At 37.4% G+C, this 20589-nt stretch overlaps 1 protein-coding gene across 1 annotated transcript; it reads left to right on the top strand.

The window, feature by feature from the left end:
• The first annotated feature begins 1766 nt into the window (after positions 1 to 1766).
• LOC114205200 (melanoma inhibitory activity protein 2-like) lies at positions 1767 to 20211 on the top strand. The gene is given in 6 exon segments (XM_028098511.1): positions 1767 to 1881; positions 4479 to 4612; positions 7470 to 7556; positions 10525 to 11740; positions 19726 to 19929; positions 20033 to 20211. Coding segments are annotated over 6 exon segments (1935 nt in total).
• Positions 20212 to 20589: the final 378 nt, after the last annotated feature.

Below are 20589 nucleotides of genomic sequence, written 5' to 3'. Positions count from 1 at the left end.
AGATGTAAAAATCTTTGATCTGAGAGAGGGGGGCTTCTTACTATTGTTTTTGGAAAACAAACAAACAAATAAACACACCGTTTTTGCTGTTGTTGCTTTTAGGATCCTGAAAGCAAAAGTCCTTCACTTTAGCTTGCTCAGGGGCTGGATATTTGCTTTGTGTCAGGCACTAGAGGGAAGTGTGGTGTCATACAACGGCTGTATTCTGCAAGCCAGGAACTCGGTGGCATGCCCAAATATAGGGAAGGGGTACAGCAAAGGAGTTAGAAAACTACTTTCTCAAGGTTGAAATAGGACAACTCTGGTTTCCCCAAATCTACCGAGATCTAGTGTTTTACATAGAAAGTCCCAATATAGGGCTTTGATCCCTTTTAAGCAGCAATAACATTAGATAATATCTAGCTATCTTAATAGTACCTCAGTTTCCTCATAAGCAAAATATTACCTACCTTAGACAGTTGATGTGAGAGTTAAATCAAATCACATAATTGTTTAAGACAATACCTGGGACATAAGAAGTACTTACCACTTTGAACTATTATTCTTAACTAAATACAAGTTTCAGTTTCATAGTAACACTGAAGGTTTTTGAAATATGAAAGTGGGGGGCGCCTGGGTGGCTCAGTTGGTTGAGCGACTGCCTTCGGCTCAGGTCATGATCCTGGAGTCCCAGGATCAGGTCCCGCATCGGGCTCCCTGCTCGGCGGGGAGGCTGCTTCTCCATCTGACCCTTCCCCCTCTTGTGCTCTCTCTCTTTCATTGTCTCTCTCAAATAAATAAATAAAATCTAAAAAAAAATGAAATATGAAAGTGGGATTTTTTATTTTTTTAAAGATTTTATTTATTTATTTGAGAGAGAGAGAATGAGAGAGAGAGAGAGAACACATGAGAAGGGGAAGGGTCAGAGGGAGAAGCAGACTCCCTGCTGAGCAGGGAGCCCGATGCGGGACTCGATCCTGAGACTCCAGGATCATGACCTGAGCCGAAAGCAGTCGCTTAACCAACTGAGCCACCCAGGTGCCCAAAAGTGGGATTTTTTAAAAAATAACTTTCATCATATTTCAAAGCCATGGTTTTAATATAAATTATTACTGCTTCTACATATAACTATATACTTTCTCCATTGATACTGTTATTTGCATACAGCAAATACTCTGTATTTATTGACTGATTTAAAGACTTTAACATAGGGTGCCTGGGTGGCTCAGTTGGTTAGGCGACTGCCTTCGGCTCAGGTCATGATCCTGGAGTCCCAGGATCAAGTCCCACATCGGGCTCCCTGCTCAGCAGGGAGCCTGCTTCTCTCTCTGACCCTCTCCCCTCTCATGCTCTCTCTCTATCTCATTCTCTCTCTCAAATAAATAAATAAAATCTTTAAAAAAAAAAGACTTTAACATAAAGAGATGAGCTACCTTTTTGTAGAGGCCTGTTTAAGAACTGTTCTGTTGAGTGCAAGGTACCTTTAAGTGAGACGGTTTTACATGGGTCAACTTTGTAAGCCATGAGTCCAACTAAAAATCTCTGTTAATTATTAAACCCTTATGTATTATCTGGATACCTGACACTGCAGATTGCGAACAGAAAGCTTTTTTCCCTCAAGTTAAGCCTAAACACCAGTTGAAAAATGTAATTGTCAAGGGATTCAGAAAAACAAACCTTTTCTCTTAAATTTAGTGGAGAGAGTGGGATAGCTCTTGTTTTGGCTGGCATATCTACGGCCTAAACAATTGGCTTAAACCTTGTTTGGGATTCCTGCTTGTTTTAGCATGGCGGAGTTTGGAGTTCACAGAACCCTCCTTTTGGTAATTTCTCTGATAAAGTGTCTGGAGGGCACAAAACTGCTGGCAGATTTTAAAAAATGTGGTGACTTGGAGTGTGAAAGTAAGTTTGCTTTTCTTTTTTTCCTTCTTTTCCTCTTAAACTAAGGTTCTGAAATGACATATGTTATTGTGGACATGTAGGATAGAAGTGAGCAGTAATGTCATTGAGAAATATTTGCCATTATAAAATACACATCTATAAAAAGAAAGTGCTAGAAGCAAAGCATTTTGTAATAAATTTTAATGTAAGTGTATCAAGGGGCAAAGATCAGCCTGATATATAAATATATCAGAAATGATGAAGGTATTAATTCAGGCCTCAAAAACAAATCAGCGCTTTTACTGTTTTTTAAGGTAGCTAAATTGATTTGTATTGATTTGTATTAAAAAGATTTCAAACCATTTGATAGTTCTTTATTTATGAAGCTCTTATATTTTTTAGTTTCTTTTTTTTAAGATTTTATTTATTTCTTTGACAGAGAGAGAGACACAGCGAGAGCAGGAACACAAGCAGGGGGAGTGGGAGAGGGAGAAGCAGGCTTCCAGCGGGGCAGGGACCCCGATACGGGACTAGATTCCAGGATCCTGGGATCATGACCTGAGCCGAAGGCAGACGCTTAATGACTCAGCCACCCAGGCACCCCTATTTTTTAGTTTCTATTTCTCAATCAGAACTTTCTGATTCTCATGAGTTTTCTAAAAATGCGTTTATTTCATATCACCATGATTTATTGTCTAAGCTTTATCAAACATTAATCATTTCCGTGTTCATTTATCATGTAAAAATAATGAAATCAGTGTTAGGAGTACATAATTTTATTTATATACTTGAATATTAACTTTCTCCTATCTTTTACAAAGAAAAACTAATTTTCATTTTATTGCTTAAGAAGTTATTTTCTGTTATTAGCATTATAGTGCAAGATGAATAGTATCACAATATATTACAATTGTTTTAAATATGTTCTATCTCTTCAGTGTGTGAGAATTATTTCCGATTTGCAACATGTAAATTAAAAATGCAAAATATTATTAGTGGGAAAGTAATAATTTATAAGTAAATTTTTTTGAGTAAACATTTTCCTTAATCATTTGGTATGTAATTTGATATATAGAGACTTACTAGATGATGTTTTATAATAGCAATAATCTTTCTTTCCCTTTTTACAACCTAATTTTAGTTTCCTTAGGGCCAGACATGAAACATGGAAAGGGAACATTCAAATTTATAGTAATTTATGATGTTATTTTAACTTAATCATATGACTTAATCAAAATGTTTTACATATGTTAGTATAATTATGATAGGTAATATGGTATGTATATTACTTTATGTACTGAAGGGCTAAATCTAGTGTATGTAGTTATGATCATAGTTATTGAGGGCCTATTATGTGCTGAGTCTGGAGGGGTATGAGTGTGATTTAAGAGGAGGAAAATGAAATGTCAGATAAGTTTCTTGACCTCCAGGAATTAGGTCAACATGAAAAAGTAAATAGCAATACAACATAAGGATAAGAGATAATATTGAAGTTCAGACAAGGGGCAGAACAGGCTGGACCAATTTGGGATGTCTCATAGAAGAAGTAGGATATGAGCTCATCACAAAGAGAGACTGAAGGGTTTCTAGGCCTAGGAAAGAACAGAAAGAAAAATCTCAGAATATGGAAGGCAGATATTGCAGTAAAAATAATCTCAGTGCAAATCTGGCTCCACCATTTATCAGGTGTGTGACCAACTCTCTAAGACTTAGTTAAAGGCTCATTTGTTAGACTGATATAAGATTATTGACCTTATAGGTCTGTTTGGGGGATTTAATAAAATAAAGGTATGAAAGAGTTATAATGCCTGGAATATACAAAAGTCCCTTTTACCCATGGGTCACTTTCCATGGTTCTAGTTACCTGGGGTCAACCATGGTCCAAAAGCAGATGATCCCTCTGACATGCAGACAGAAGGTCAATAGTAGCCCAACTCTATGTCACAGTGCTTACCTCGTGTACCTCACTTCATCTCATTAGGGAGGCATTTTATCATCTTACATCATTGTAAGAAGAATAAGTACAGTATAGTAAGATATTTCAAGAAAGAGAGATTGGTCACATAACTTTTATTACAATATATTGTTATAATTGTTCAATTTTACTATTATTGTTGATCTCTTGTTGTGCCTAATTTATAAATTAAACTTTATTATATGTATGTATACATAGGAAAAAACATAGTGTATATAGGGTTCAGTACTATCTGTGGTTTCAGACACCCACTAGGGGTCCTGGATCATATCCCCCACAGATAAGGGGGACTACTATAGTAGGTGCTAGGAAGAAAACAAATTATCTTCACCTTTCCTTCCTGACAAGAATGATAATGACATATTCCAGGGACAATGGATAGATGAACTTGACTGTAAAGGAATAAGAGGAAATCATTTTAAATAAGGAAGAGGATCAGGTTATGAATAGCCTTGGATACCAAGCCAAAGAGCTTAGAATTGATTCTGTGTGCAGTGGGAAGTCTATGTAGGTTTTTGAGGTGATAAATGATATGAAGAAATTAGCATTTGGAAATACACAGGGTAGACTGGAGGAGGGCAAGATGGGAGGGGGAGAAATAATTTTAATTTAAATTGTGTGTTTTTCTCACATGTTTACATAGCTTTAATAAGCAGAGTCTTAGCCACGAGAGATTACAGAGGACCTGACTGCCGATACCTGAACTTCACTAAGGGAGAAGAGATATCTGTTTATGTTAAACTTGCAGGAGAAGGGGAAGATTTGTGGGCAGGAAGTGTAAGTATCTAGTTTTAAAAACTGAATGTAAACAAAAAAACAATGTAGAATAAATGACTAGCTTGTACAGAATACCTGCTTTTCGTTTCTAAAGGAACTTTAATAATTTTATTTTATTCTTTTTTAAAGATTTTATTTATTTATTTGAGAGAGCGAGAATGAGAGAGAGAGAGCACATGAGGGGGGGAGGGTCAGAGGGAGAAGCAGACTCCCTGCTGAGCAGGGAGCCCGATGTGGGACTCGATCCCGGGACTCCAGGATCATGACCTGAGCTGAAGGCAGTCGCTTAACCAACTGAGCCACCCAGGCGCCCGGAACTTTAATAATTTTAAAGCACTTTACATACATAGTATATATGTAATATATATTTAAAACCCTTAACATATTTTTTAAAAAATATTTATTTATTTGAGAGAAACAGAGAGAGAGAGCATGTGCATGAGTTGGGGGAGGGGCAGAGGGAAAGAACCTCAAGTAGATTCCCCGCTGAGCGTGGAGCCCCACATGGGGTTTGATCTCATGACCCTGAGGTCAGGACCTGAGCCAAAATCAAGAGTCAGATGCTTAACCAACTGAGCCACCCATGCACCCCACCCTTAACATATTTAAACAAATAAAAAATGGTCATGTTCAGTCTTGGTTCAGGGAATACAAGCAAAGGGAATGGGAGAGGGAGAAGAAGGCCTCCTGCTGAGCAAGGAGCCCGATGCGGGGCTCGATCCCAGGAGCCTGGGATCATGACATGAGCCGAAGGCAGATACTTAAGGACTGAGCCACCCAGGCACCCCGGTTCCAGAATTTCTATAAAAGTAATATTTTCGGAAGGCATTCTGGTTGGAATAGAGAACTAAGAGTGCCTTGAAATTATTTTTACATAGCATGCATAGTTTTTGAAGTTAAGTTTTATATTTACTTGGAGAATAAAATTTAGAGGTGCTGGTGGAGATTATGGGATGTCTAGGCAACACCAGTGATCCCATGATGCTGCCAATGGCTTAGTTTAAAAGAGACTGGGAAGTTTTAGTTAATTGGATTAAAAGACATGTCTTTCTGAGCAAATAAAGGATGGCTTGTTTTTTTTTTTTAAAGATTTTATTTACTTATTTGAAAGAGAGAGAGAGAAAGCACGGGCGGGGTTGGGGGGAGAGTGCAGAGGGAGAGAGAGAGACTCTCCGCGGAGCAGGGAGCCTGATATGGGGTTTGATCCCAGGACCCCGAGATCATGACCTGATCCAAAGGCAGATGTTTAACTGACTGAGCCACCAGGCGCCCCAAGGATGGAGTTCTTATTGAAGAGATCCAGAGAGATGAGTAGCCTAGAGAATCAAGGTATATGAATTTTTCATGAAAAACAACAATGACAATTGGGAGAGCCTTTTATTTGGCCAAAGTCCTATTACACTGAAATTCCTAGAAGCCTGAATAATCTCTCTAAATATGTAACAGGAAAATTAATGATTAATCTTTTCAATTGGAAACACATTTGTATCTTTGATGGTATCATTATGCTTTATAATGAAAAGATGCTATAAGCAATTTTACTTCCAAGCTGAACAAGCATGACCAACCTGATGCATACATCATTTCCATATTGAACATGCAACAGATTTTTCTGTTGTGTAACCCCTGTGATCACTATTCGAAGGAACAGGTTCTGTTTGGATTGATCCTGCTTTTTAGCATTAGGGGCTGTATGACCGAACCCCTGACTGTCAATGGCCAGAATTATTTGGCTTTTGCAGTTCCCAAGATTCCTTACTGCTTATGGTCTCTTACACATGCCAGTGGATGTCTTTGAACAAATTAGAGGCAACCAATGCAGCTGTAAGAAAAATGACACGGTAGGGATCGTAAGAGGAAAGGAAAGCATTCTTTCTTGTTTTCTATGTGTGAAAATGATAGTTCCACACAAAAGCAGCATGTAATGTGTGGAGCCAGGGTGAAGTTTCAAGCATACTGAGTTCCTTGCATTAGGTGTTTTAGTCAGGCAGGCAGCTGTTTAAGAAACCACACTGCAGAGTTCACCCACAGACTATCAGTTTCCAAGTAGCTGCAGCAACTACAGAGCTGGAAGAATCACAGTTGAGGTGTAATGGTGCTGGATCAAAGGACCAAAACATGGTCTTTAAACTTTGCAAGGGATAGGAAATGGGCTGAGAGTGGTGAAACCTTTACTCTTAGGGGACATCTTCTATGTACTTAAACTGGATTTAGAAGATAGCTATTCCCCAGAAAAGTTGAAGGGAACCAAATCCTCCCAGGAGGACTCATAGATCTTTGCTGTTCTGATGAATCCATCTTGGCCCTTCAGAGTTTAAATCTCTTACTTGATTTTGACATCCTGAAAATGTTGAATATGTCACAGCTCCATCTAGCTTGGCTACTGTCACCATTCCTTTGCCTTTTGATATTCCAGGTTGACAGTATAAATCTGGGGTCCACCTGGGTAAGGAAGGTCATTGACAAACATAAAAAGGAAGAAAACCGGTGTGTGGGGTGGTTTTCCCTCAGAAGATTGAAAAAGTGACCTTTTACAACTTGGTTCTTTGTTCCCTCAAATTAATACTATTCTTTTGAATAATAGGGGTATCTTGCTGGCTTAGTTGGTAGAATATGTGACTCTTGATCTTGGGGGTTCTAAGTTTGAGCCCCACATTGGGTGTAGAGATTACTTAAAAATAAGATCTTAAAAAAAGGAATATGATTTCACTTACTTTCTTTTAGATGGCAAATGAAAGCCAATTAATGTTTGTGATTGAGATAGATGAAAGCCAAGGACCTGGGGCAAAATTAGGCTCAATGGTTATTATAGCTTTGATCACTCTTCCTTGCTAATCTTTATTCTTCATTTTGGTAGAAAGGAAAGGACTTTGGATATTTTCCCAGAGATGCAGTCCAGATTGAAGAGGTGTTCATATCTGATGAAGTTCAGATATCAACTAAAGTAAGTATTAATAACATTTCAGTTGTTTAAATTTAAAATTTTTTGGCTAAAGCAGTTTTCTGTAGTATAAGTGTCCATTGATTAAGTATCTTGTATAGTGAATATGTAAAATAGTTGGTCTGAGAACTCACTCTAGGAATAGTTTGAGTATGTGAATAAAATTAGGTAAGACAGAATTGATGACAGGCATACTGCTTTCTGAAAAATTTACAGACAGGTACTAGAGTGAAGTGGTTAAGAGCATCATGGATTCTGGACTGAGTTCAAAGCCTGACTGTGGCCTTGTATGCCTTAATTTTCTAATCTGTAAAATGAGGATGATGATTATAATATAGTGCTACTTTATAAACTTATTGGGGAAAGATGAACATATATAAAGTATATAGACCAGCACTTAGTAAGTGCTATATAAGTATTAGATATTGTTACTAATGTTCTTATCCCACTAGGACAAAATTTATTTCCCATCACTCTCTCTAGGTCTCATATCTGTACAATTTCTTTTTTCTGTTGAGTTTTAAATGAAGCTTGATAATGTTGGGTTTGATAATGTTGGGCTTGACAATGAGAAGAGGAATCAGAAAGTGACTTTTCAATATGTAAGTTTGATTAGCCCATTTAATTCAGATTCCAAGTTAAGGCAACTTACCTTAAATAAGGTCAATGTGAAGTGAGTTAGCCTAGTCAAGAAAACTGTCTATTATCTGGCTCTTTCCCAGCATAAATTCTGGGATTAACAGTCAATTTAATGTATACTTACTGGTCCTGTCAGTTTTATCTCCAAAATATATATGGAATATATTGTCTTCTTGTCATTTTCACTCTCCCCATAGCCCTAATCCAAGGCCTCATAATCTCTTGATAAGAATACTGCAGTATTTGTCTCCTTGCCTCTACTGTTGTCCTCTTCCAATTCATTCTCCAAACAGCAATGGATCTCATAAGAACAAAACCAAAACAAAAAACAAAAAACAAAAAAACATCAGAGGTCATTCCTTTGGTTTAAAGCCCCTTAATGGCTTTCCACTGAACCTAGAATCAACCTACTCTGGCTCTACATGATCTGCTCCTGTCCTCCACCCCCATCCCAATGACCCTGACACTTCTCTCCCCTCACTCACTATGCTCCTGGCCACACTCGCCTATTGACTGTTCTTAGAACATGCCAAACACTTTCCCAGCCCAGAGACCTAAGTAGGCTGCTCCTTCTGGTTCAAATGCTTTCCCCAGGTTCTTCACTTAGCTAGTTCCTTCTTATTCTTTACATCACCATGTAAACATCAGTGCCTCAGAGAAGCCTTCCATGATGATCTTCGTGGAATTACTGCATCTTAATCACAGATTCCTCTTTATTTCCTCCATAGCACTTACCACAATTCATAATTACTTTTTTCCTTTTGTTGACTGTAGAAGCACCTAGCACAGTGTATAGCATATAGTAAGCATACAGAAGCCCTACATTCTTAGGTCAAGTTCCCTGGGAAATAGACTCTAAGGAAGACCTTTACACCCAAGAAGTTTACTGGGGTATCATACTTTTAGGAATAACACTTGTGAGGGACCAAAAGAAAAAGCAGGATTAGGCAGAGAAGTTGAACTGTGATGCAATTGCAACAAAGGTCTCAGTTGATTCCATAAGGAACTCTGAACCTGGGATGGCCTTTCAGAGTTGCCTTGAATAGAGACAAGGTGTTGGGCCTTTTTACTTTTACATTACTGGCTCATCTAGGGTAGTGTAACTTGGGCCAGGTTAGGCTAGTGTTTACTACAGACAGTTACTATTCTAAGCACTTCATTCATTTAATCCTCACAACACAACACCCCTGTAAGGTAGATACTGTCATTATCCTCATTTTACAGATGAGGAGATTGAGGCATAGAAAGGTCATATAATTCACCCAAGTTCACAGAGCTAGTAAATGGCAGGGTCAGGATTTAAACCCAGACAGTTGGCTCCAGAGTCTGTTCCAAATCACATACTATACTGCAGTGCCTAAAACACTGTAAAATTTCAATTTTGAAGTTTACTTTTTAAAAATTCTGAACTTTATTCTCATTTCATAATGATCATATCCAAAGAGCAGCACATCTCACTGTTTCATACCTTCAGATTAAAAAATAATAAGTTTGGGGCACCTGGCTGGCTCAGTCGGTAGAGCATGCAACTCTTGATCTCCAGGTCGTGAGTTCAAGCCCTATATTGGGTGTGAAGCCTACTTAAAATAAAATTAAAAAAAAATTAACTTCATCATTTTTCTTCTTGATGATCTGGTTGTTCTGTGAGATGAACAAGAGGATTCCCCACCACAATTGGCTATATACAGTGTTCAATAAAAGAAGTCTAAATGTGTAGTGTAACTTTTTTTTTTAAAGATTTTATTTATTTGACAGAGATAGGCACAGCAAGAGAGGGAACACAAGCAGGGGGAGTGGGAGAGGGAGAAGCAGGCTTCCTGATGAGCAGGGAGCCAGATGCGGGGCCGATGCAGGGCTCAATCCCAGGACCCCGAGATCATGACCTGAGCCGAAGGCAGCCGCCCAACAACTGAGCCACCCAGGCACCCCTGTAGTGCAACTTTTAACAAGGCCTTCATGCTTTAGAATCTCTGGGCTGTCTGAGCTGTCACCATGTGCTGTGAAACTCCCCTCTCTCAAATCACCACACAGCTGCATGTGTCTGGTTAATGTACTCTTAAAAGAAGCAAGATTTTGTGGACCTGTATGCCTTTTCATCAAGCGTTTATTTCCAGAATATACTCAAAGCCTTGATTTTTCATTTAGATTTATATCATTGACCCTGAGTCAGTTGTGATATAAATGCTTGAGATTAGGAGATCTGATTTTAGTGTTTGTTGTGCTGTTGAGCTAGTTGTATGGTCTTGGGAAAATCATAGTCATCTATTTTAAGTGATTTAGGGAGAAACAAGGAATTTTAGTATATTTATGTCAATCAATTTTTCTCTTGTAGGAATCTGATTTTCTTTGTCTTCTTGGAGTAAGTTACACATTTGAAAATGAAGACAGTGAATTAAACAGTGATGATGGCAAAAATATATGTCCATATGAAGAAGATAAAGACCAAAAATCTAGTGTATATGAAAGTGATTTTCAGACAGAATCTGGATTTTATTCAACTTCTGAAAGTACTTTGTTTGAAGATCAGTTTCCAGTATCGGAAGCTCCTGAAGATATCAGAAGTACTAGTGAATCAAAAGAGTGGGAAGGAGTGGAAGCTGGAAGTATGGAAGAGGATTATGTTCCAGAAGTGGATCACATCCCACCATCCTCGCCTGAAGTGAAAGGATGGTTTGGATTTGGAAGGGAACTAGCTGAAGGAAAGGCTTTTGAATCAGTTATTGAACCTCTACAAGAAAGTTCATTTCAAAGTAGAAAAATAGCAGGAGAAGATGAGAATGACCTACAGGAATTAAATAATGATGAACCCCAAACAGAACAAAAGCAAGAACCTGAATTGGAATTCAATTCAGTGCCAAAGAAACAGTCTGAACTAGGTTCTGAGTCAGAGACCATTATCAGTCCTGAAGCCACTAGTTGGTTTGGGGGTGGTTTTAAAAGTTATTTAGGTTTTGGAGGTGAGCATACAGGGCTTGAATTATTGTCCAAAGAAAGCAATCCACCACTACAAGATGTTCCTAATTCCTTATCATCTGAGGAAGAACCCACAGTTCCATGCACAGAAATATTAACAGAAAAAGAAGACACAATCGCCAATGATACCTCAATTCTCAAGCCAAGTTGGTTTGATTTTGGTTTTGGTATGCTAGGCTTTGTATATACCAATGAAGATAAAATTATATCAGATGATGGAAAAAGTGAAGAAGGAGGTGGAGGAGATAAACATGAACATCTTCCAACAAGTAAATTTGACCCTGCTAAGGAACAAGAAATAAAAACAATAGAAATTATGGAAACTGAAGAGCAAGTAGGAAAGGAAAGAGTCCTAGAGAAAACAGATGATTCTGATACCTTACTATATTTTAAAAAGTTTTTATATAATTGGAACTTCCAGGACATTCCAAAGGAAACAGAATTGCAATTTTCCAAACAGATACAGGATGAAAATAATGTAATTGAAAATGATGAAACAGAAGAATTTTCAGCTGAAAATTATCACACAGATAATATGGAAGTTATGATGCTGAAAAGCAGATCCAGTCCGTCAGGTTTGTATAAAATATCTGTAATTTTATTTATTTATTTACTTACTTATTTATTTATTTATAAAAGATTTTATTTATTTATTTGACAGCGAGAGAGAGTGCACAAGCAGGGGAGCAGCAGAGGGAGAGGGAGAAGCAGGCTCTCTGCTGAGCAGGGAGCTCAGGACCCTGGGGTCATGACCTGAGCGGAAGGCAGACACTTAACTGACTGAGCCACCTAAGTGCCCCTAATATAATTTACTTTTTTAAACATAATTTATTTTTATCAGTACAAATCGGATGAAAAAGTCCAGAAATCCATGTTTCTCAATATACTCAATAATTAACAACAACCTTATCAACTACCCTTTTATTAATTTCTGATTTACTCTGGGACTTAGATCTTAATATTATAAAATAAAATACTAAGGAAGAAAGAATGATTGGAGATACATAGGTGTTCCAAGAAGATCTTAAGATAGCTTACAATATATTTTTATTTGTATTGAAGTAGTGTATGTTAACAGGTTTAAAAATATAAATAGTACTAAGGCTATTTTTTTTAAGATTTTATTTATTTATTTGACACAGAGAGACACAGCGAGAGAGGGAACACAAGCAGGGGGCAGTGGGAGAGGGAGAAGCAGGTTTCCCACTGAGCAGGGAGCCTGATGTGGGGCTCAATCCCAGGACCATCAGGACCTGAGCCAAAGGCAGATGCTCAACCAATTGAGCCACCCAGGTGCCCCAAGGCTATTTTTCTTTTTAAACAAAAGCAATTTCTGTTCCCTGTGTCCATCTCTACTCTAACCTCTGTTCCAGGGACAGTAATTTCTTTCTTTCTTTTTCTTTTTTTTTTTCTGAAGCAAATTTCTTTTAGTATTTATCTCTATTTATAAAACATTTATATTGTTCTGCTTTGAGTTATATTAGATGATGTCCATTGACTTTCTATTTTGGTAAATGAGGATTTCTTTCTGCTCATTTACATTAACTTTTTAGCTCATTAACACCTTCCCAGTATAACTATGTTTGAATGGTTTTCTCTCAATTCTGGGAGCTCAAGAGTAGGCAATGGAAGAGGGCAGAGTATCAGAGGATACTTCTAGATCCAGATGTATAGGTATCTAGTAATTCCTATGATTAAAAACCTGTGGATTCTATTTTAAGTAAAGAATTATATAACATGACTTTCCCACATCTCCATTCTGATGTCTCTCTGATGGACAGATTAGGAACTCCCCAAATATTGGCCAATAATACAGGAATGATTGAACTCTAGAATGACAGATAGCCTTTCACAAGAAGAGATCAACAGTGTTGCAGACTCAGAAGAAAACACATTTATTTCCATCAGAAATGGTTGATTTTCTTGAATTTCCAGAAGAACTATATGTCATTTCTTAATATTCTCCAAAATGTGAACTCTTTACTTAATTAATACCCTTAACCAGAATGTATACTTAGATTCTTCCCCTTTTCTAAATGAGAAAGGTGTAGGTGTGATGCTTTTTAATGACTAAAAATATTTTTTTAAAGATTTTTATTTATTTATTTTACAGAGAGAGAAATAGTGAGAGCAGGAACACAAGCAGGGGGAGTGGGAGAGGGAGGAGAAGCAGGCTTCCCGCGGAGCAGGGAGCCTACATGGGGCTCCATCCCAGGACCCTGGGACCATGACCCGAGCCGAAGGCAGATGCTTAACGACTGAGCCACCCAGGCGCCCCAAAGACTAAAAATATTAAAGACCTAGATTGCCAAAGGCAAAGAGGAAATTATTTTGTTCTACACTTGTTAGATCCTAAGGGAATATTTATGAAAAAGCAGATAAGAGTAATTGGGAAGAATAAGTGAGACTAAAATAAAGCAAAACAGTATCAGGTCCAGAAATAGAGAAGATTCAAAATATAGACATATGAAAATATTTAGAGCATGTATAGAAACTCAAGGACAGCCTGAATATCACTTAAGTAGAATGTATTTATTATTTCATATAGTGATGCTAAGAGAATTTCTAAATATGAAAATTTCGAGAACAACCAAATGAGAATAAGGCATTTATGCAATTATAACTAGTTTTGAGGGACTTTCAGGAAAATATTCAGAAATTACTCTGTTTCTAAAAAAGATATGTCATTCTATACAAAGTATATTATTCCAAAATATTATGATATTAATTAAATGGAAAATGACCTGGGGTCATGTAAAATTTGTTTTTAAAAAGGAATACTAAAAGAAATTCAGACAAAGCCACAGGCCCCATTTTTTGGCTATTGGGGAAGTAGCTACAACAACCAAAATTTTCAGATAATTTCAACAACTCTTTTATGAAATAGCAAATGAAAATTTGCCTTAATAAAAAAATGAATTACTGATCTTAAATCAATATTTATGAAGGGCTGAGACCCAAGATAACCAGATTTACAGAAAAACTAATATACTGATATAGGTATTTACAAAACAGATAAATTAGGGAACAATTATTTTTATTACAATATTAGTAACTATTTTACAAAAGGACTCCAATTGAACTTATTTAAATAATGAGTTTCCCAAGTACAGTTAAATATGAAAAGTTCTTGGGGCACCTGGGTGGCTCAGTTTTTAAGCATCTGCCTTCTGCTCGGGTCATGATCCCAGGGTCCTGGGATCGAGCCCCACATCGGGCTCCCTGCTCCGCGGGAAGCCTGCTTCTCCCTCTCCACTCCCCCTGCTGTGTTCCCTCTCTCGCTGTGTCTCTCTCTGTCAAATAAATCTTTAAAAAAAAATTTAATAAAAAAATATGAAAAGTTCTTCATTATTTTATTTGACCTAAAATTCTGTTTATAAACAATTGTAAGAAAGTCATATCTGAGGTGCCTGGGTAGCTCAGTTGGTTAAACGACTGCATTCAGCTCAGGTCATGATCCTGGAGTCCTGGGATGGAGTCTCGCATCAGGCTCCCTGCTCAGCAGGGAGTCTGCTTCTCCCTCTGATCCTCTCCCCTCTCATGCTCTCTCTCTCTCTCATTCTCTCTCTCATATAAATAAATCAAATCTTAAAAAAAGAAAAAAAGAAAGGCATATCTGTATCTAAGGTAAATCTTAAAGCTTAGGTTTAAGTCATGTGAAAATAATACCCTGAAATTAATTTAATTAATTAAGTATAAAAATACTATAGGAAGTATTAATTTTTCTTAACATATGTATTTATTTTAAATGCAGTTAAAACGATATTTTATCAAGGATTTTATTTATTTATTTGAGAAAGAGAGAGGGAGAGCACAAGTTGGGAAGAAGGGACAGAGGGGGAGGAAGACGCAAGCTCCCTGCTGAGCAGGGAGCCCAACATGGGGCTTGCTCCCAGGACCCTGAGATCATGACCTGAGCTGAAGGCAGACGCTTAACCAACTGAGACACCCAGGCCCCCTGATTGCTCATTTTTAACTTTGATGTCCACAGAGGGCATTATTAAATTACTGATACGTGTTTGCTTACTTGGGACTTTCATCTTTTGAGCAATGCCAAATAAATGACAGCATCAAAGTGCTATGTTAAATTTGTAATTGAAAGTGCAAAATTAGACACTGAATAATTCTCTTACTAATCATTAATACTGCTCTTCAGAACTGCACTGATACTTTCCTATCCTTATCTTAAAATATAACTGAGAAGTAAATCCCACTTTACCTGAATACTATACTTCAGGCTAGGTTGGTTAAAACTTTTTTTTCCCCTTTAACTCTGATTAGTTAATTCAATCAAATGATCAGTTTAAACTACGTTTGAAAATTGAATTGTCTTAAAATAATGGCTATTTGATATGGTATGCACATGAATATATGATGCAATAATACAAATGTGGGAAATTTTGACATGGTTCAAATTAAATTTTTTTTCAATTAATTTTGGGGAAGGATAATCCTTTTTATTTTTGTTTTTTATTTTATTATTTTATTATTTTTTAGGATTTTATTTATCTGAGAGAGAGAGAGAGCACAAGCGGGGAAGAGGGGCAGAGAGAGAGAGGGAAGAGCAAACAACCCACTGAGCAGAGAGTCCACCTCGGGGCTGGATCCCAGGATCCCCAGATCATGATCTGAGCCCAAATCAGATGCTGAGGCACCCAGGTGCCCCAGATAATCCTTTTTATTTTATTTATTTATTTTTTAAAAGATTTTATATATTTATTTGACAGAGAGAGACACAGCGAGAGATGCAGCACAAGCAGGGAGGAGTGGGAGAGGGAGAAGCAGACTTCCCGCTGAGCAGGGAGCCCTATGCGGGACTTGAACCCAGGACCGTGGGATCATGACCTGAGCCAAAGGCAGATACTTAACTACTGAGCCACCCAGGCGCCCCATGGATAATCCTTTTTATTACACTGAAATGCAAAATAAACCTTATATTTTCCCTAATGATCATATTATCAGTTGGATAATATAAAGTTTTTCTCTGCTACTATAAATTTATGACTTCTGTAAAAAAAGCAGTGATAAGATTTATAATTTCTTGAGTTCCTTCTCAGAAATTTACGGCACTCACTGAAGAATTATGTGAATTTCATGAGATCATCAAATTAAGGAAACATGTATAATTTTGCTTTTGCCAGACATGTTCATAGCATAGGAATGAAATCCAAAACTATAATTTACTATTGATTTTAATTTGATTTCTCAGCACAACTTTATGCTGTTATTGGGTCTGAAAGAGGAAATAAGCATATACCTGTGTATACTCATGGAAGCATGTATTTTACTAACAGTTGAATGAGAATATCTTGAAGTTTTTTACTTTTATATTCTACTTACAATACGTACTGAGCCAACATAAACATACAAAATGTTATTTTAATGCTGTCAATCTTTGCTTAATTGCTAAAATAACTTAAATAATGATGTTAAGAATATAGTTTGAGGGGCGCCTGGGTGGCTTAGTCAGTTAAGCGGCTGCCTTCAGCTCAGGTCATGGTCCTGGGGTCCTGGGATCGAGCCCCACGTCTGGCTCCCTGCTCAGTGGAGAGACTGCTTCTCCCTCTCCCTCTGCCTGCTGCTCTGCCTACTTGTGCTAACTCTCTGTCAAATAAATAAATAAAATCTTTAAAAGAAAAAAAGAATATAGTGTGAACTTACATTATCTATATTTGTTTTACACAACACACTTTAATAAATTAGTAAATAATGTACTTTATAATATAAAACATCTTGTAATTACTAGCCAATTAAAGATTGCTCTCAATCATTCAAAATTTTCACTTGATATAAAAGATGTATCTGATTTTAGGATTTAAAAAGCTTCTATTTATTCATTGTTTCTTCTAATATACCTACTGGATAATATGCTATATAATAATATACTGGAGATGGGATGAAGGGGGAAACAAAGATTGACTTTGAAATTAACAAAGCTGCAAGAGAGTGGGAAAAGTACAATACCTGACATTTGATTGGTACCTTGTCAGTTTCAAATTTGTTTCAAATACCCTAAGCCTATGGGTATCTTTCTGTGCAAATGGCTAATACAGTTTCTTTGGAAGTGAGTGGTTCTTCCATCTTTGGAGCAATCTCATTTAAAGTTTGAGAGAGGCAGTGCGTGGGTGGCTCAGTGGGTTAAGGTCTGACTTCAGCTTGGGTCATGATCTCAGGGTCCTGAGTTTGAGCCCCATGTCAGGCTTTGCACTCAACAGGGAGTCTGCTCCCTCTTTCTCTGCCCCTACCCCTCTCATGCTTGCATGCTCTCTCTCTTAAAATAAATAGATAAAATTAAAAAAAAAAAGTTTGAGTCATAATGGCTTTTCTATTTAATAGTACATACTGGCAAATATGTGTTGTAGATATGCACGATCCAGTGGACTAGATTGCAGAACTTGGAAATTGATTGCTGTAAGTTTTAATATTGCCTTTCTTTGTGTAACTGGCTCAGTTTGTTCTACCTATTAAATAGAATAGGTGGTTATGTAGGATATGATTACATCGCTTACAACAACTACTGTGGATATTGGTGATTACAGCAACCAGCAGAGTTGTTATGGGAAAGTATCCAGGCGAGGTGATCATTGAAATAGCTACTGATCATACTAAATTTTTCCATTTGCAACTTATCCCCAACAGGTGGTGAAACAGTATTTTCCAATCTGAAGATTCATTTGAAGGTGGCTTTTGCCACCTGCTCATAGTAGTTCAAATAATTTTTTGTATCAAGTCCCCGAATGGAAGTATCATGTTGAGTCCCTCTAAAGTTTGATTCTGAGTTCTCAAAAGAGATTTGCTTTCATTGTTTTATTTCTTAATTGCTATGCCTCTGAATCGATTTGTGTTTTTTGTCCCTTCAGTATTGTAAAGCAAGTCTTGTGTTAAAAGCCCTGTGTTATAGTGTCATGATGTTGTAGTATCTTACTGGTTTTTTAATAAATCCTTTTGTATAAAAAAAGGGTAGGCTGTAGATACTGTAAATAATATTGGTCATTTGACTCTTTCTGGTTCTCTAACAGATAAAGTAGGAATAATCTGTCTTACCAATTTTCTTGAATGGCAGGGATATATATTTTTGCAATGGCATTTAAATATTACACTTTCTTGGGTAATAAATGTTTCTAAGAGGAATGAAATCCTGTAGAGAGCTATTTAATGTCTTGCTCTTAGTCATAGGCTTATATAGCACAACAGAGTTGTTGACAGTTATGTTAGTTTTTTTTTTTAATTTTATTTATTTATTTATTTGAGAGAGAGAGCACGAGAGGGGAGAGGGTCAGAGGGAGAAGCAGACTCCCCACTGAGCAGGGAGCCTGATGCGGGACTCGATCCCGGGACTCCAGGATCATGACCTGAGCCGAAGGCAGTCGCTTAACCAACTGAGCCACCCAGGCGCCCCTATGTTAGTTTTTTTTACAAAGATTTTTATTTATTGAGAGAGAAAGAGAGAGAGAGAGAATGGTAGAGAGAGAGCATGAGAGGGAAGAAGGTCAGAGGGAGAAGCAGACTCCCCGCTGAGCAGGGAGCCCAATGTGGGACTCCATCCTGGGACTCCAGGATCATGACCTGAGCCAAAGGCAGTCGCTTAACCGACTGAGCCACCCAGGCGCCCTATGTTAGTTTTTTTAAAATAGTTTTTAGGACAAAAAGGCAATGTAGAGAATAGAATTGTATACAGTTTTAAAAATTCTTCCTTGGTAAAAGAATAAAGAAAAGGCATTGTGTAGACTGAATAATGGCCATTCAAAGATGTTCATGTCTTAATTCCCAGACCCTGTGACTATGTTACTTGACATGGCAAAAAGGACCTGCAGATATGATTAAATTAAACATCCTGAGATGGAGAGAGTATCCTTGTGGGCCCAATATAATCACAAGGTTTGTTAAAGGTGGAAGGAAGGAGGGTCAGAGTAAGGGAGAGGTTAAAAGATGCTGCAGTGTTATCTTTGAAAATGAAAGAAGGGGCCATGAGCTAAGGGATGTAGGTGGCCTCCAGAAGGCAGAAAAGGCAAGGAAATAGATTCTCCTCTAGAGTCTACAGAAGGAACACAGCCTTGCCAACACCTTGGTTTTGGGACTTTTGATCTCCAGAACTCTAAGAGAATATATCTGTATTGTTTAAGTCACTAAATGTGTGGTAATTTATTACATTAGCAGTAGGAACTAATGCAGGCTGCAATTTATTTTTTAGTGGATTCTTTCCATAAAAAAGTATCACAATAACCACAAAAATTCAAAGAATGGCCTGCCTAGAAAACAAAAGGGAAGCCCACAACAAAGCAAGTATTAAATGAACTCCAGGGGTGCCTGGGTGGTTCATTTGGTTGTGTCCAACTCTTGGTTTCTGCTCAGGTCATGATCTCATGGATTGTGGGATTGAGCCCTACATGGTGCCCCATGTGGAGCCCTGTGTGGGGCTCCCCGCTCAGGAGGGAGTCTGCTTGAAGATTCCCTCCCTCTGCCTTTCCCCCAGTGCACACACGTGCTCTTTCTCTCTCTCTTTAAAATAAATAAATAAATCTTTAAAAAAAAACCCGAACATTTCTAATTTTATTTGCAGATATGGCTTCTAAAATAGAGTCACCCAGGAGAATTCATAAAGAAGTACATTTCAAAACTCCATCTTCTAAAAATAATGATGAAAAATCAAAAACATCACTAGGTACTGAAGGATCTACTCAGGCGGAAATAGACAGATCTGTGGAAAATACCCTGCCAAATAGTCAAACAGTTTCAACTGATTACTTTTTGTCTTCTCAAGAAGGTAAAAAAAAAAGTTATTTGTTTTCTAATGCAGCAATTAAGGAAGAAATTAGATTCAAAAGTTACATCACACTGTTAACTTATTTTTATTTATACATTGACAGAAGATGCTTCTGAGTATCAGATTCTGAAATATTTATTTCAAATTGACATTTGTGATTTCTTGAATTCTGCATGTTCATCAATTATAGTTCTTACAGAAAGGGTAAGTTGACCTTTTAAATCTTTTGCAATAATTTTACCTACTTTTCTAAATATAGGAATAGTTGAAAATGATGTTTGAGTGAATCCTCCCTATGCAAATGTTACATAATGTTTCTCTTTCCATAAAATCTTGCCTGTACGATTTCTCTTACATGAACATTTTGTTGCATGGATATTGTTAAGGATTTTTTTAAAAAGATTTTATTTATTCATTCGAGACACAGCTTTAGAGAGAGCAAGAGCATGAGCAGGGGGAGAGGCAGAGGGAGGGGGAGAAGCAGACTCCCTGCTGAGTCAGGAGCCTGATGTGGGGCTTGATCCCAGGATCCTGGGATCGTGACCTGAACTGAAGGCAGACACTTAACCATCTGAGCCATCCAGGTGCCGCTGAAGGATTTTTTTTTTTTTTAACCTTTCCTTAAGTTTTGTTGATCTTCAGCATTTTTTTTTTCCTGTT

Source organism: Eumetopias jubatus, unplaced genomic scaffold (assembly GCF_037043125.1).
Source record: "Eumetopias jubatus isolate StellerSeaLion01/CBP00866 unplaced genomic scaffold, mEumJub1_p1.0 scaffold_7, whole genome shotgun sequence".
Classification (NCBI taxonomy): Eukaryota; Metazoa; Chordata; class Mammalia; order Carnivora; family Otariidae; genus Eumetopias; species Eumetopias jubatus.
The sequence above is the reverse complement of the archived record's forward strand: the minus strand, read 5'-3'. Positions and strand labels throughout refer to the sequence as shown.